The 18,084-nt window shown below is 41.9% G+C and overlaps 1 protein-coding gene across 5 annotated transcripts in view; it reads left to right on the forward strand.

The window, feature by feature from the left end:
- Positions 1–18,084, forward strand: part of TIAM1 (TIAM Rac1 associated GEF 1) — a 407,413-nt gene that overhangs the window by 300,814 nt on the left and 88,515 nt on the right. For 4 of the 5 annotated variants that reach the window (XM_027101391.1, XM_027101400.1, XM_027101417.1 and 1 more), the window contains 4 exons: positions 7,683–7,907; positions 9,805–9,990; positions 15,703–15,849; positions 17,340–17,381. In XM_027101391.1, the coding sequence (XP_026957192.1) occupies positions 7,683–7,907; positions 9,805–9,990; positions 15,703–15,849; positions 17,340–17,381 (600 nt within the window). The remainder of the gene's footprint in view (positions 1–7,682; positions 7,908–9,804; positions 9,991–15,702; positions 15,850–17,339; positions 17,382–18,084) is intronic. The other variant, XM_027101428.1, reaches the window with a different exon arrangement.

Genomic DNA, 18,084 nt, shown 5'->3' on the forward strand with positions numbered 1-18,084 from the left:
GTATATATATTCTTTTTCAGATTCTTTTCCATTATAGTTTATTACAAGATGTCGAATGTAGTTCCCTGTGTTACACAGTAGAACCGGGTTGTTTATCTAATTTATGTGTAATAGTTTGTATCTGCTAATCCCAAACTCCTAATTTATCCCCCTGCCCCCTGCTGCCTTTCCCCTTTGATAACCATGAGTTTGTTTTCTGTGTCTGTGAGTCTGTTTCTGTTTTGAACACATAGTTTTAAATAATTCAATTAACCTGAAAAGAATTAAAGTGAAATTCTCTTCCCATACTTCCTTACCCTCTCTTCCAATCATCACTCCCTTAAGCAACTGTACTCCACTCTTTTAACTGGTTGTTTTTTTTTTGTTGTTTTGTTTTGTTTGTTTGCTTTTTCTTGCGTTTACCCTCCTTTCTCATCAATATGCTTATACTGTTACTGACCAGGATTCTTGGACTCCTTAATCAATAGAAACTGGTAAGAGGCCAGATGAGACGTTCTGGCAAGGCTTTACTGGGACTGGAGCTGCAACATGAGGGAGAAAAACAAGTAACAGTTTCTCTTGCTCACTCTCTGAAGGGGGGCAAGCTTGACCCTTAAGTGGGGTGAGGGGGGGATGGATTGGTGGGTCGGGCAGGAGGGGTGGTTTGCCCACCCCCTTGGTGGTGCTATGCGCAGGGATCATGCTCAGTACCCTGCTTTTGCTCCTGACACCTCAAAAGTGGCAGTTGGGTTTTTGGTCTTTTTGTATCTTATTGTTCATAATTTGCTCCAGCTGCACATGTATGCAGTTATTTTTAGTCCCTTATAGTTACTTTGTATTCTGTTGCTGATGGAGATGTTTGTCCAGGTGCAAGTAATGCAGCAAAGGGTCCCAGGTCCCAGCCTGTCTCAATACTATTTCTTAACTGACCTTAGACATTAACTACTGATTTTCTGCTATGATAGATGAATATCTAGCTGCGTTATATACACATTCTCCTTTCCTCATCTTCTGTATGGTTACATGAAAATTTGGGGTTAAGTCTGTAGTCCCTGTTACGCTGTTTTGATGTCACCATGCTGTATGACCATATAAATAGTATTAGCTGCTGAGCCAAATGGTGTACTATCATTTTATTTCCTTTCTTGAACAACATTTTGTTTTTTGCCCGTAGTTAATGATTATCATTTTTTTTTCCTGTTTAATTTGCTTATTTCTGGTTACTTCACAATATTTTTTAAATCTCCAATTCATTAAATAGTTGATTAGGACTGTTTTCTTTCCCCTGGAGCCTGCCCTCCCCTGGCCCTCTATCCTCCTGCTTCAGTCTCGTCTCTCTCTAGGCCTCATGCATGACAGTCACCGTGTTAACTCATCCATGTGCTCTGGTGTCTGCCTTTTATGCTGGAGGCTTTTCGTCCCATGTCTGGTGATCCTTAGCTGTCTGACCACATTTAAGCCTGCGATACCAAAGAAGCGCTTGGTTCTCATCAGTGCCCATTGTCATCTACTGGGGGCTATGACAGCGTGAACAGATTGGGAGGCCTTTTGTGGAGGGGGTCCAGTTGATAATATTTGTTGGCCTTTTCTGGGGGCTACTCAGCTTTGCCACGGCCGCTCACGGGGTCAGGTTTCCATGTATTCCTTTGTTTGCAGTAAACAGTTCCTTCTTTTTTTGTGTCTGGCTTCCTGGAGTCTGGAGCCTCTCTTATTCTTGAAAGAGTTCACCTGGGGTGGGTGAGAGGTGGGGAGGTAAGGGTGGGAGTGGTGCCCAGTTACATGACTTTCTCCAGTGGATGAGAGGAGCCCCAGGTTACAATTATGGGGTCCTATCTGTCATTCTCTTTATAGGTATTAACACTGATGGTTTAATTAAATCTTGTATAAATAAAACTCTAAAATGTGTTAAGCAGAGAACCAATGAGAAAAAAAGACTTTTCAGGAACTCACACAGGAACTTCATTCCCACCTAGCCTCTTAAAATGAATGCATAACTTTATTCTTCTTTTTGTTTTTTTTAAAGTGGAAAAACGTTCAACCTACTTTACAATTATTCTTGTGCTTCTATAAACTCAAATTATCTGACATTTTAGTTTCCTAGATCTGGTACCACCTCTCTTGTTTAAAATGAATTTCCCTTTTCCTGCCACTCACGTAAACCATTGATCATCTGGAATCACGAAGTATCCTCCATCCATTTGGGTAATTGAAGCTGGATCTATTTAAATACATGATGAAGCCCTGTGCTTCATCTTAACTCTGTGCTCAAAGGGGCTCTTATGCAAAATGCACTTTTTGCTGATTCTATTCCTCTGTCAGCAAGAACTGTGCTTATTCCCTTCACTGAACTTGATACAGTATTTATGGCATCCCCAGCAGGCAGAAAGGAAGAAGTACACAGTTCACTCTCTCTGCCTGTCTGCTGCTGTTTGTTTAGTGGAAAGTGACGCATGTGGAAGAAGTTGAGAGGGGACCACTTGGTGGTCTCTCCTTCCTGCCTTTTTGACCACTAGATTCTGATGGAGGGCGCTGGAGTGGACCTGGTATCCGTAATTAAACTTGCCTGGTTCGTGAAGGTGATGCAAGGTTGGCAGCTTTGAAAAGCTTTTTCTAGCATGTCAGAGTTTAAATCCTGGCGTGGCCACACTGGAGAACACTGTATCCAGTTAGTGGTCTGCTGTGATCAGCTCAGAAGTTAAGTGTTAAGCCTGCAAACGGCTAGGAACTGTTTCAAGAGTTGTCTCTCCTTAACCTGCTGCTGACAGCAGTCAGCGCCGTCTTTGCCCACCCTCTCAGTCACACGTAGCCCGTGTATGCCGCTGCCAAAGGACAGACTCTGCTGAAAAGCTCATTTAGTGAATTGTCCTTCTTAGAAATTGATTTGTCCTAATGGTAGAGAATGGCAGAGACCGCTGTTTTATTTAGGCAGGACAGTAGGAGCAAAAATTCTCTCTAATGGAGCTGCCTTCAGCCTCTGACAGGTTTTAAAAGCAGTTGGAGACTTGAGCGTCCTTAATGGTTAAAAGGCTGATGGCTAAATTTTTCATAACGTTGTGATCATACTTTTCTAAACATCTTTCTCTGTGTTATGAGACTTGGTATGTTTTTTCCCCTTCTTTTTATTTTATCTTATTTAAAAATTTTTAAGTTGTGCTGAAATATACATGACATACCATCTTAACTGTGTCCAGGTGCACAGTTCAGCGGCATTAAGTGCATTCACATTGTTCTGCACCCATCACCACCATCCATCTCCAGAGCTCTTTTCATCTTGTAGAGCTGAAACTCTGTACCCATCAAACTCCCCATTTTCCTCTTCCCCTAACCACTGGCAACCACCATCTTCCTTTCCCTTAAATAAATAAATTCCAGGATAGCTACACCTTTCAAAGGATGTTTAGCTTCATCAACTAGTATCGGTTTCCTTCATTTCCACCTCTGAAGTGGGAGGCAAACATAAACTCTCTGACATGAGAATGGGGTGTGTTGCCCCTGGCTGAGTTTGAGGAGAATCTCACAGGCGGAAGGAAGAAGGGGCTCTCTTTACATTAAGTGAAGAGACCAAAAAGCTGTTGTTCTGCAGAACCTATCAGCTTGTGGCTCCTCTTGGAGGGTGACAGTGTATTATACAGACTCTTATTTTAAAAACATCACTTATTTTGAAATGGAATTCTTACTTTGCTAGTGTATCAGTCAGGATGGGTTAGATTATGCTGCAGTAAGGAACAACCCTCACATCTCCATGGCGTAACATACCTTTTCATTCTGGCCATGTGTCTGTAGGACATTGGCTATGAAGCTCTTCTCATCCTAGACACTTAGGGACCCAGGCTGACAGAAGCTCCATCTTGCCCCACAATTCCAGGACTGCAAGCAAAGGGACAAGAATTGGGTGAATCAGGCTTTTGTTAACTAGTAACACATAGTGCTTCTACTCAGATTCATTGGCCCCAGCCAAGTGGCATAGCCACACCTAACTTCACAGGGACCAGGAAAACTCCATCCCTCTGTGTCCCTAGGGAGAGCTCAAAAGGAGTGGGCAACACTAAAAACCCCACAGCTAGGTTTTTAGAGCAATTGGTGAGAGCTGGGGGGCGGGGCTCTGGAGTGGTGTGTGTAGCATATTAAAAAAATTTTTTTTTAAAGAATAGGATTGACGGAGATCAGGGTTTATAATAAATGACTGTGTCATCTCTAATTTTACCAGGCTTTAGTTTCTTCATCTGTAAAATCGTCACCTGGACCCCTTCTAGATGAATATATTTATTTAAAATGTTAAGTTTGTAACTTGTATTTAGCAGAGTTTGTATCAGGAGTTTTAAGCTCTTTCTAACTATTCCTCAGATATTATGTCAGGGTTGTAGGTATTTACTTTTCTTCCCCTGGGCTGGGGGTAGGGGAGGGGAGGGGAGGAAGAGATGAGTGAGGATGTCTTGAGGGAATACATACTGACCTCTCACTGAGCACTGATGCACCAGCTGTTTTTACTGGAGACCCATCCTCTCCTCATTAGTGACATGCTACCTCTGCATGGATTCCATCTGAAACACCCCCCAATATCCTTTTCACATGGGTGAAAACACCAGCTCCCTTCACATCTAAAAGCTCCTTGTTTCCATGGAGCTGTGCGTACAAAGGGGAAAAGCATATTTTGGCTCAGGGGACTAGCTGTTTATCAGATGCTGCCAGGCACTTTAGAGGACAAAGAAGTGATGCTGGAAAAGGTCATGCTGTTGGGAACTTCCATTACAACCTTGCAGTGACAATTTTTCCTGAAAAATAGACTCTGAAGGGTAATATTTTTTAAGATAGTTATAGAAAAATTATGCTTAAATATTAGGGTAATATATCTTGGAAGGATCTTTTAAAAACTGTCTATTAAAGGATACCATATACACAGAAAAGTACACATCTTGATGATGTTTCACAAGCTGGGCACACCCGTGACATAACACTCACATAACCAGCACCCAGATCCAGAAGCAGAATGTAGCCAGCACCCCGGAGACCTCTCTGTGCTTCCTTCCAGATGCTCCCCCTCTCCCCACAATTCCCATCAAACAACTCTTCTGACTTCTAACAGTGTACGTTAGTTTTTGCCTGTGTTTGTATTTTATATAAATAGAGTCTCATCGTCTATACTCTTCCGTGTCTGGCTTCTTTTCCTCGATGTTGTGTGTGTGAGATTTGTCCATGTTGTAGTGGGTAGTTACTGGTCTTTCATTCTCGTTGCTGTGTAGTATGGCACTGTGCGATTCTACATATTATTCACTCATTCTCCTGTAGACAGGTGTTGGGATAGTTTCTAGTTTTGTCCATTGCAAGTTGTACTGCTGTGAACATTTTGGGACATATATTTTCGTGAGCACAGGAATGCATTTCTGTTGAGAATAGACCCACGAGTGCATTTCGGGGGTCACAAGGTGTGCCTATATTCCACTTTAGGAGGTAGTACCAAATAGTTTTCCAAACCAGTTATACCAGTTTACTCTCTGGCAGCTCATAAGAACTCTGGTTGCTCCATATTTTCACCAGCACTTGGTGTTTTCTTCTTGCAAGTTTTTCTTTCAGAAAAGAATCCTTACTTGATCGTTTTCCCATCTGAACTGATTCCTTCTCTAATAAATTTTAGAAAGTGGGGGGAAGGGGGCAGTGAATAACCCCATCTGGGAAAATACCCACTGACGCGGAGGCACGGAGAGACAGCAAACGTTTTAGTTGCACCAGGCAGGAGGAAGCATGGTGGTTTTATATGTTGGGGGATCTTAAACTCTGGGTTTTTCTTGAATAACTTTAAAGTGATACACAAAGACAAAATGTAACGTAGTTACTTTCCAAGAGGAGATTAAATATTAAGAATTCGAAGTGGCGTTTTTAACTCTCAAAGAATTAAAGGAGGGAATGGGGGGTGAAATGGATAAAGGTAGTCCGTTCTAAGCTTAGTCAGTTCTAAGCTTCCAATTATAAGATGATTAAGTCCTAGGTGTGTAGTGGAAAAAAAGATGAATCTCATGTACACACATTGCCTTTTTTCCTAACTATCTCTACCTACAAGTGTTTACCTTTGACTTCCATTGTCTTTTTCTCTTCTTCTTTTCCCACACAGTCCTCACAAAATGATTCCATTTGCTTTATCAGGTGGTACTTCTGTTGTTTCTTTAGGAGAATTTCTAGCTATTGAAGTCTTCTTTAGATATAGGCAAATATTTTGTTGTAAACATAACAACTGACAGATTGTCTAGGTTTGTCCAGTGTGTGGTGTCTCTGCTGGCAGACACCATTTGTAACATTTGATGCAGTTTCTTTTGTGGAATATGATGAGATTCAGAAATAACATAGACACCTGCGGTGGTGCCTTCACTTACATTTCAGTCATGTGGGTGGGGTCCTGTTAATAGAATTTTGTTTGCAAACCATGGCTCAAATGAGTCAGGAAACTAAGAAGATGCATCAGAGGGGAAAAAAAAAACAAAACAACAGTGTTTTGTGCGTGAAAAATGATGCCATCAGCTACTTTAATATTGAAGTAGCCAAATAGACCCTTTGTTCAGATGAGCTAACTTCTGAGCATTTACTAAACTTCTCTAGGTTTGAGGCAATACTCATTGATTGAGTTCCTAAAGAATTAATCATGGCACATTGTTCCACATGAGCTATTCCCCCAGCTTTTGCCTTTCAGAACACTGTGAGTCACAAGCAAGCCCACTTTGAGGTTACCTGCCCATTGGTGAGTGTTACCCAGCGTTGTCTTTAAATCCCCTTTGACCTGGTCATTCTTAGTGGCTGGGATCCTGCTGAGTGGTTGCTATTCCTAGACACTTCCCCAAGACAGTATTGCTTCTCATTCCTTGAACTACCTTCCCAGCCCTAGTTTTGTCATGGCTGCTTGGCTCTGGCAGGGGACCTGTGGATTGGGGTCACTGTGGTTCACTGGGGGAAGGTTTGCTGCATCTTCCTTGGCCAATAATATCCCTCGGCCTCACTCTCACCATGGAACTGACCAGTCCTGTCTGGAGACTGACCTTTGCTTCATAGCAACCCACTTAACTGGAAACTAAGCTGTCTGTATAGGATTATCACATATACAAGTATTTTAGTGCAAACTACCGTAGCCTGGGTGGCTTAGAAACATTTTGGAGGCTGGAAGTCTGAGATCAGGGTGGAAGCATGGTTGGGTTCTGGTCAGGCCCATTCTGTGATTCATAGATGGCTGTCTTCTTGTTGTGTCCTCACATGGTAGAAGGGAGCTAGCTAGCTCTTTGGCCTCTTTCTTAGAAGGGCACTAATCCCCTGTATGAAGGCTCCACCCTTATGACCTAATTACCTCCCAAAGTCCCCACCTCCTAATACCATCACACTGGGGGTTATGATTTCAATGTTTGAATTGGGGAGTGGGGGACACAAATGTTTGGTCCACTGCAACAAGTGAGTTCAGTAATTACATTGGGTGAGCAGACATGGTGGCCTCATTCCCGTCAGCTGTTGGGGGCTGGGGGTGGGGTGGGGGGCTTGGTGTCTGACCTAAGACTAACTTCTTTTAGGTGTCCTCTGAAGGAGGAGTTCAGAAAGGTTAGCCTTCCTCATGGGCTGTCTAGACCTGCCTCCTTGACTCCCAACCATGGCTTGTCTGGAAATGCACTGGTTTGTCTATGATAACCTAAGAGGTGGCTGTTTCTTCTTGGCCCCCATCTCCCCCATCACAGACCACCAGCCAGACGGAGCTGGAGAACTGGATCACTGCCATCCATTCTGCCTGTGCAGCCGCTGTCGCAAGGCACCATCACAAAGAAGACACGCTCCAACTGCTGAAGTCGGAAATCAAAAAACTGGAACAGAAGATTGATATGGATGAAAAGATGAAGAAAATGGGCGAAATGCAGCTGTCTTCAGTCACTGATTCAAAGAAGAAGAAAACTATATTAGATCAGGTAATTGTTCTTCCGTGTTTAGACGTGGGCAAAATCCTTAGGTCTTGAAAGTTTTTCTGCTGCCTTGGAATCGAGAAACATTATTGGTTGTCTCACTGTCAGCCTGTCATCCTGACTGCTAAATTCTTTATTGTGACTGTCAGTTTTCCTCACCCATTGTTCACAGTTGATTATTATGAACTAAAGGGAACAATATTAAATTGAATGAAAGACAGAAATCTAATAGCAGAGCCCACCCGCTCCTACCAGTGGCATGCTGTTCTTGGGGATCTGTGTAACTGGAAAGTCTGCAATTTCATTCCCTACGTTATCAGGTTAACTTGGTGCTCAACTGTGATGGGGATTTATTCCTGACTCCTCAATAAATTTAGACTTCTAAATTTAGGGGAAAGGTAGAGTGTGTTTTAAAAATATATGTATACATTGCTGTATATGTGCACGAGCATATTTCATGCTGAAAAGGAAAGATTTCGTGAGATAAGAGAGGACATTTTTGCCTTCAATTTAGTTGTTTAAAAGTCAGTGATAGCCACCCAGTAACACTTTGAAACTTTGCCTAATATGTTGGGAAATAATTATGTGAATAAATACTATTTAAATAATTGACCAGCATGTGATCTTCCATATGTCTCTCTGTCTATTCTTTCCCTTTATGACCCGGTACTGTAGTTCTTTTAAACAGAGGTCAAATTTACATAACACAAAATTAACCACTTTAAAGCGTACGATTCAGTGACATTTAGTACATTTACAATGTTGAGTAACCACGACTTCTGTCTGGTTGCAAAACATTGTCATCTACCTCAGAAGGAAACCCATACCTTTTAAGCGGTTGTCCCCCTCTGCCCCGGCATTCTGTCTCTATGGATTTATCAATTTCGGATGTTTCATACAAATGCACTTGCATAATATGTGACGTTTTGTGTCTGACATCTTTTAGTTAGCATAATGTTTTGGAGATAGATCCTCATTTCAGTATGTATTCTTCATTCCTTTTGTGGCTGAATCTTATTCCATTCCATGTGGTATGTATACACCACAGTTTGTGTACCCGTTCATCTGTTGATAGACGTCTGGGCTGTTTCCATTATTTGACTTTTGTGAATAGCGCTGTGGATATATGTTTACACTAACACTGTATTTTAAGTTGAAGTAAAAAGGTAGATAGCAACCATTAATCAGTGTCCACATCATAGCTAACATCTCTGAGCCTCCACTATAAGCCAGACCCTGGTCCCACTCTTATTCTTGCATTATCTTATTCAACCATCACATCAGCCTCAGGAGGTAGGTATTATTTTGCCATTTTGAAAAATGTGGAAATACCTTGGATATATCCTCTGGTTGGAACTGTGTATTCCAGAGTCTGGGTCTACGCCATCTAGTTTTCCACTGTCCCACCCTGTACTCTCTACCACCCACCTCTTCCCAAAAGCTCTTGGCCTATTTGCCTCTGATTTTGAAATCACCTCGCTTTTCTTCTTCTCTGTCTTCCTATGAAAAGCCACCTCTTGGTAAGTCATATAATTCTCCAGTGCTGGAAATCCTCCATTTTTTTACGTCTTCTCCCTTGGGTTTGTGGTCCGGAGCCTGGAGCTGATGGACCTATCATGGCCGCAAATGTGACATCTATGATGGGAGGGAAGAGAGCAACTAAGGATATCTCTTCTATTTATCATACTGAATTTATGTCTATAGATGTTTGCAGAAAAGCATGTAAGCTATGGAAACAATAATACTTGACCTATTACCTAAGAAATTTAGGGTACCTGGTATTTACCCCTTAGGACTACAATTAATACTTTTATAACAGAAATTTGTACATTTGTGTGGGATAAAATTAACCTTTGTTTTCCCTCTCTCTCCCCACTCTTTTCCCATATTTTCCCCACTGTAGATCTTTGTTTGGGAGCAGAATCTTGAACAGTTCCAAATGGACCTGTTTCGCTACCGCTGTTACTTAGCCAGCCTCCAAGGTGGGGAGCTGCCCAACCCTAAAAGGCTACTTGCCTTTGCAAGCCGTCCAACGAAAGTGGCAATGGGCCGCCTTGGAATCTTTTCTGTATCATCTTTTCATGCGCTGGTGAGTAGAAGCTGATGTATTTTTGAAAAATATTCATCTTGACTGTTAATCCTGAGCCCGACTTGACAAGAGCCTCTGAAGTCGTTTTCTAGTTTACTGCTCTGTGTGCATTTCTGATATGTCCTCCCTTGGTCACGGATGCAAATCTTCACTTGAATCTATTCTGACATTTATTACTTAAGCCTCTCTTGATGGGCCCTTAATTATTGTGCAAAGAAAATATGAAAGGTATTACCTTAAGAGATCTTTGCATGTGGTGCTTGTGGATAACTCATGTCATTTTTAGGCAGTGTCATGTTTTTAACCCCAATACGTACTTTTTATATTTACCTCATGGAAATGCTAAGTGGAAAGCTTGTTCTCTCATACATAAATGTGTTTTTTCTCTCTCTCACTTGCCCACGTGAAAACACATACACCGTATATTGAACATAGATCTCTTTGGAAATCTTCCTTTTCACTTTATTTTTTACCATGGTTTTGGTGACCATAAATACCTGAGGCATTTGAAGAAGGCCATGACCTTCTGTGTTTATCAGCCCAACGTACGTAGTTGCTTGGGGAAGAGAATTTTCATCTGACCTCCAGAGCGGCAGGTTGTGTAGTTGTATGTTTGCAATCTGTAATTTCATGTACATGCTAAATTGCGAACAACTTTATGTACTTTGGGCCCCTTTCTTCTCAAAAATTGCTATGCGAGTAACATGGTTTTAGCCCATCCAAATCAACACCCACTTAAAATGTACTGCACCTTAGCACATTTGCTGTGAAATTAAATGTTAAGTCCTAGGTTCCAGAAACCGCCTTGAAGAACCTTAGCTGTGCTGCTCTTGGCTTGCCGTGTCAGCTGTACCCTGCAATTGAATTCAGAGCTGTAATTCAGTCAGAGCCGTTTGTATTCTTTATAAATAGATTAGCGTCATCATTCAGATAATTGGGGCAGATTTACATTTTTAAAGAAGTCTTAAACAAATTTCTGGAGTTATTAAAACTGGCATCCCGATTTGTTCTACTAATTACAGCTCAGCTCTTGGTCTCCCTGGCTACCACCTCTCCATATAGCTATTAAGTCCTGTTTTTTAGTAGGCATGGATCAAAGTGCTGTGATGAGTAAATCTGGCAGTTTTCAGTTTGTGGCTCTCGGTCTGTTTCTGTGAGACCTGGACACCACTTTGTAACTTAGCCAAATCTCAGTTTGCCTGCTCTGCAAAAATATTGGGATAAAAATTCTCGTTTACCACACTGAGAATGTCGTAAATTGAGGGAGCATTTTTATTTAGGAAGCTTATGATGCCCGTGATGTGGCATCAGTATTAATACTAAATCCCAAGCTATCCAGAAGGCTCTTTCCTTCTCCTGGGCTTGGTAGACTTCGGAGAAAATAATTTTGCTGTCTACCTAAAACTTCTATGCCTTTCTTATTTTCTTCAAAGCCATTGGAGCTAACCTCTCAGAGACGGGGAAGTAGAAGCCACTGAATTACCCTTCCATAATTTATCTCCAGACCTTCTAATTTCCCCTGTCTCAGTATCTGTGATTTGCATGTACTTTTCTTTTGATGGGCAGGCTATTAAAATCTGACCAGCAGAAGATGGGGGTGGGAGTGTTAGTAACTCTTTTAGGTTTATTTGGTCAGTGATTTTGAAGGAGAATATTTAATTCCATATGTGCCACTCTCTGTTCCTTTGTTCTTTTTTTTCTTTTTTTTTTGCTAGCTGCAGCAGTGACATGGTTCTGGGTGTGTATATGTCCTTGCAAACTTCTCTTTTCCGTGAGAGGTTTCAATCAGACAGAACAAGTTAAGCAAGCCTGTTGGGTATCTCTTCCTGTTTGTTGCTCTATCTCCTGTAGAAGATCCTGGGCAGGGAATTTTTACTGTCTGATTTATTGGATACTTATTTTTTCCTTCTTTTCTTGTCATTTGACCCCAGAGAATTTTTTTCTCCTTGGGGTTGAAACATTCTTCAATTTAGCCTTTGTCCAGACTTTTTTTTTTTTTTCTTCTATTAAGTGGGGAGCATGGGAGGAGGAGGTGTGAGGGCAACAGGGCTAGAGGAGGAGATCTGAGCTACACTTTAAGTACCGTTCACCAGGAGGGCTTCCCATCATGCTCAGTGATTTTTAGTAATTAACTGAAGGGTCCCCGCTGTACTCTTTGAAAGAAGGTTATCATTGTTCTTGTTTGCACAGATGAGCAGAATGATAGAGTAATCAGGTTCCGGCCACAAAGAGAGGCATTGTCTGGGCCAAGATCATTGAGAAACTCTTGAGCTCTTGTCCAGCAGTTCTTTTGCCAGCTTTTTTTCCTCTTCCTCTAAATCCCTTTGCTCATTTTGAGTCATTATTGTCTTGGGAGCAGCAGTAACTTTTGCAGTTTACAAGGCCCCCAACAGTTTAGAGTAGTTACTATAAGAACCTTAAATAAACAGTCCATTTGTTAAACAGACTGAACTAACTGGTCAGCTGGTAACTGAGAGTATTTATGGTTGCTTGCCTTTCTCTTCTGGACTGTGTTTTTCTAAAATTATACACAAAAGAGTTACTGTTTAATTGTTGTGACTGTGGTATGTAGGATATCTGCTTCTGCTTTTCCATGTTTGTTTATTTATTCATTCAGTCAATAAGTAAATGTGAGTGCCTGGCATATGTCAGTTACTCTCCTCTGATTAGGGTTATAGCAGCGAACGACTCCAGAGTTCTTGCCCTATTGGAGCCTGTCTTCTTGTGGGAGAGATGATAATAAAGAAATAAACAATCAGGCAGACACAAGATGTTCAGATATTGATGTGTGCTATCACACACACACACACACACACACGGGGTCAACCCTTTGTTTCCACGGGCTCTGCATCTGGGGATTCAACCAACCATGGATTGCAAATATTCAAAAAACTAAATTACAAAAAGTTCCAAAAAGCAAATCTTGAATTTGCCCAATTATTTCCATAATATTTACATTGTCCTTACAACTATTTACATAGATTTGCGTAGTATTAGGTATTATAAGTAACCTAGAGATGACTTGAAGTACACAGGAGATTGTTATGTAGGTTATGTGTAAATGCTGTGCCGTTTTATATAAGGGACTTGCGGAGGGGAGGATTTTGGTATCTTCGGGGGTCCTGGAACCAATTCCCCATGGATACTGAGGCACAGATGTGTGTGTGTGTTTGGGTATGTGTGTGTATCTGCCTACATATGTGTGTATATGTATCTATTTATAAACATGAGACTGCATGTATTTTTTTTCTAGAATTTTTAGCTCTAATACCATTTATACAGTGGTTCTTAGCATCATTTTGTGGTGATAAGCTTAACTGATATTGACATAGTTAGGTGAACATCTATGTATGTCAGCACATTATCATTTATTCCTTTTATAACCTTTGTTTACCTTTAGCTTAGAAAGTGAAGACAATAGAGAAGAGAAAATGTTTACATATTTAACATAAACACGTGCCCTTTGTTGATTTTGTTCCCTACAACACCTTGAGTGTAATAGTGGGTTAGAACTCTTTCTGGGAGCACTTTCCCACCATTGTCTCGAGTACCACATTTTCACATACCCTGATCTGGGTTTTCTTATGTGCTAAGCTGAGAAAATACAAGACCTCTCAGCTCCCTCCTCTTTTTTGTTTGGGACTAAAACTTTCCCCCTAATACCCTCGGAGAGAAACTGTTTTGATTCCTGGTTTTGATAGGTGTGGGGGGGTCTTTGCCAATCTACTCATGGGGCTTCCAGGGTGTTGACCCTGTCAATACTGAAAACCCCAGAAGGGTGTGCCTTGTAACCAACGTGCTGACTGCTGGGGGGGGGGGTCCCGTGTGTTACCCAACAGTATTCATTCCTGAGAATGCTGCCAGTTGGCAGCCGTCACACTGGGAGTTGACCGTGTGGGAATCTATGACAAGTAGGTTCCAAGATATATACCTCCAGTGACAAAGAGCAGGCGGGGAAGTTTCAAGTCTAACTCGCAGTACCTCCTGACACTCCCTCTTTTGAAAGGAGAGCCCATGGGTGGCCTATTGAGACCTCCTGGCAGAAGTTCCCTCAAGTTCCTGGGACTTTGCTTACAACCTGTAGTATAAAGTTCAAGCCTGAAGGATTACCTGGGAAGACGATGTGGAGTCCTCAGAGATCTTGCATGTGCCTGAGTGGCGATCACAGTGGCAGATTTAGATTTGGCGTGTTCCCTTCTGCAATATTGAACTATTTATCTGGGTCGCTGGCACCTTGCAAATATCTCAACAGAGTTTAGCTTCCTTTTAAAAAAAAAAATACAATTTTTTTCCCGAAGTTAAAATTTGTTTTAATAAAAAGATGCATACCGTATTTTAAGTGAAAATGACAGAATTGCCAAATACGTTCAGTACATTCCCATTTTTGTAAAACGATTATATAGATATTTGCTTGGAAATAAAGTCTGGAAGGATGTAAGCAAAAAATTAATAGTGGTAGTTTTCATGTTTCGGGAAAGGAGGAAAGTGAAGGATAATGGAAAAACCCCTCCTTTCGAGGACCATTTCTGGAAATTACAAATACAGTAAGTCCCCTACATACAAACGACTTCTGTTCCAAGAGTGCATTCGCAAGTCCAATTTGTTTGGAAGTCCAACGAAGTTAGCCTAGGTACCCAACTAACACGATTGGCTATATAGCACTGTACAGTAATAGGTTTATAATACTTTTCACACAAATAATGCATAAAAAACAAACACAAAAAATAAAGAAAACATTTTTAATCTTACAGTACAGTACCTCGAAAAGTATAGTAGTACAGTATAACAGCTGGCATACAGGGGCTGGCATCGAGTGAACAGGCAAGAAGAGTTACGACTGGAGGAGGGAGAGGAGGTGGGAGATGGTAGAGCTGAGGGATCCTCAGCAACAGGAGACGGAGGGCAAGCTGCAATTTTACTCACGCCTGACGTTGATGGCTCAGGTCCTGGTTCCTTGCTGGAACCAGATGCACGTTCCCATCTTTGAAAGTTCGCAACTTGAAGGTTCATATATAGGGGGCTTAGTGTAACCCTTCTACTTCCCCTTGACCAGAACTTCATCACAAGCCCATGCCCTGCTACAAGGAAAATAAGTTCACTTCGGTCAGCCAGATGGTCAGCTATATTTGGGGTTTCTCTAAGGCAGAAGGGACATTGATATTGGGGGACAGCTATCACTTGCCTAATAAGGAAAGTGATTTCATGTAGTTCTGAGACAACTAAATAGAAGAGATTGGTAAATTTAGATTCAATATGGAATCACAGGAACCAAAATGTGCTGTCTTCACTAGTTTTGCTGACACTCAGCCATCATTTTTTGTTAGAGTGAAGGAACGACTCTGTACCATTTGGAGAGAATCTCAAGAAAGTATGGTTAGTTTAACTTGATGCTGGAGTTCAGGGATGTGACCAGAAGGATATCTAATTCTTGGAAACCTAGCATACATTCCATTACTGTTTTACGTATTTTTACTGATGTTTTCAGACAGTGATTGAGTTTGCCAACCTTTCGTTTATATTTTGAATCTAGGAAGGGCCCTCAAAGCCCCTATATGTGTAAGTCATGGATGAAATGCTTTGGGTGGTGGGGTCAGGGTTGGCTGGCATGAGGGGGAAGGGACTTTTGGAGGGTGGGACTTAGAAGACGGCTTGGGGAACAGGTGAGTGGTCTTGACACATCTCTTGTTGATGTCCCCTCTTGCCGTTCCTCAGGTGGCCGCTCGCACTGGTGAAACTGGAGTCAGAAGACGTACTCAGGCCATGTCCAGATCTGCCAGCAAGAGGAGGAGCAGGTTTTCTTCTCTTTGGGGTCTGGACACTACCTCCAAAAAGAAGCAGGGACGCCCAAGCATCAATCAGGTAGGTTCCAGGGTGGATGAGAAAGCAAGCGTAGATTGCTCCCACGGACACCTCACTTTGGGGTGTGCATGTGTGTGCATTGTTCCTTGACTGATACTGTTATATCACATCAACTAGCTGACACAAAGAAGTTAGTTGTGCTAGATGCTTTTTTTTTTTTTTTTTTGCGGTACGCGGCCTCTCACTGTCCGGACGCGCAGGCTCAGCGGCCATGGCTCATGGGCCCAGCCGCTCTGCGGCATGTGGGATCTTCCTGGACCGGGGCACGAACCCGTGTCCCCTGCATCGGCAGGCGGACTCTCAACCACTGCGCCACCAGGGAAGCCCCTAGATGCTTTAAATAGATAACGTATACCCATAACATTGAACTCTGCTATTAGTCTATCACCAAGCTCCAGTCTCCCACCTGCAACCTTTCCAAACCCTGGGTAATTACAGAGGTACTGAAAGTGCACTTCTTCCTGAGTTTTCAGAAGAAAAGCAGGGCCTGATGATGAAGCCAAGTGGGCACCTGAGCAGTCTTTTAAGCTGCCTCTGGCACTGGATCAAAGGTAGCCTCCAGGGGAATCTGATTGTTTCTTTGCCCTTGACTTTTGGGGGTTGACATTAAATGGGCAGTTCTTCTGCCTACTTACATCAGGAACCAGGAATCCGAGAGCGCTCACTCACCACTGTGACTCCCTTCTACTACCCAGGTGCCAGGGCTTGAAGGGGACCTACCTCAGTGCATCATGAGTGGCACCCCCTAGGGCGCTGCATCATTGGGCCTCTGTTAACCAAATGCTCTGGCCTCATTACTTTGACTTTTTTACTAGCTAAGTCCACTTTCCTGCGGGAGTTACTTCTGGGAAACTCTCCATTGTCATTGTCATCCGCCTTCTTTGGCTTTGAGAAACAAGTGGCTCCAGAGCTGCTTCAGATTTTAAGAAATGGAAGAACATAGGTATTTGTCTTTCAGGAGAAGGAGAACGTCCAGTGCATGAGCCGTAGAGGCACTGAGCATTTTGAGGTCATGACTAGGATTGCCCATTTGACCTATTCACTCTGAGCCCGTAGGCAAAGTGAGAATTCCATTGACTGACTCAATACAAAAGATCTCATCATTTATTCGACCAGTTCAGCCATTAGTTTACTTAAGAACTGACATTTAAAAAATAAATTAATCGTGAAAACTGACGTATTACGTCCTTAGCTGACCGCCACACTCATTGTTTCCACCTGGAGTGTCTGGACCCTTGGTGGAACTTGCAGGGGACCAGATGAGCAGATGGGAAGAGCCTGAGCATTCAGGCAGTTTGTTCTCTGGTCTTTGGGGAGAGTAGAGCATCATCAAGTTTGCTACCTGGGGTTTTGCTTCTGTGTAAATCCGAAGAAGAAACTGTTTGGAGGAAAGTCAGTATTTCTTCGGAAAAATCGCACGAGACTTGATGCTCTTGGTTAAACCTGCAAAAGGGTGGCATTAACAATCAGCATTTCCCCCCTTGTTTCAGGAGGTGGTGGTGTCCTTTTGTGTGCATCGTTCGGCATTGCAGGTGACTCAGACGGACACTGTAAATACACGTCAGGGTTCGCAGCTGGAAGTTTGGGTTGTATTTCTCTTCTATTGAAAGCCTTAGTTCACTTGTGTGCTTCTACCTTATGGGTGCCCACTTATGTTACAGTCCATTGCTGCTGAAACATATGCCTGAATTTAAATGAATCCAAGAGAATGTTTTAACTTTTTCTTTTAATCAAAGGACCATGTAATGTCTTACAAACAATTCTTGTTATTCTCTCTTACAGTAAGAGTTTAAAAAAACCTCTTACTTAGCCGTAAGTATACCAATAGAAAGTTACTTGTTAATTTAGTACTTTGAAATGGATAAAAATTGTATGTTTCTATATATCTCATTTGCATTGGAGCAAAGACTTTTTCTTAACCATGTATATTATACCGACTGTACACAATCGGTTGAGAGCAAACCTATGAAATTTTCCCATGTGTTTAGGTTTTGACTACCTAGTGGCATTGGTACCCTGATGTGATTTTAGTCATATCTTTAAGTTAGCAGGATTCATTAAATTTCAAAGGCTAGACAAGTTTCTATTTTTTAAATAAGAAACTTTTCCTTGGTGTTATGGTAATATAATTATAAACATATGTTCTCAGGTTCTGAGGTGAAAAGTAAACTCATTATTATTGATAAATTTCTGATTAGGTATGTGATGCTGTAGCTGAAATTCTTCACTGTGAAT

This window comes from Aethalodelphis obliquidens, unplaced genomic scaffold (assembly GCF_003676395.1).
Source record: "Aethalodelphis obliquidens isolate GAN/ISIS:26980383/991018 unplaced genomic scaffold, ASM367639v1 scaffold1, whole genome shotgun sequence".
NCBI lineage: Eukaryota > Metazoa > Chordata > Mammalia > Artiodactyla > Delphinidae > Aethalodelphis > Aethalodelphis obliquidens.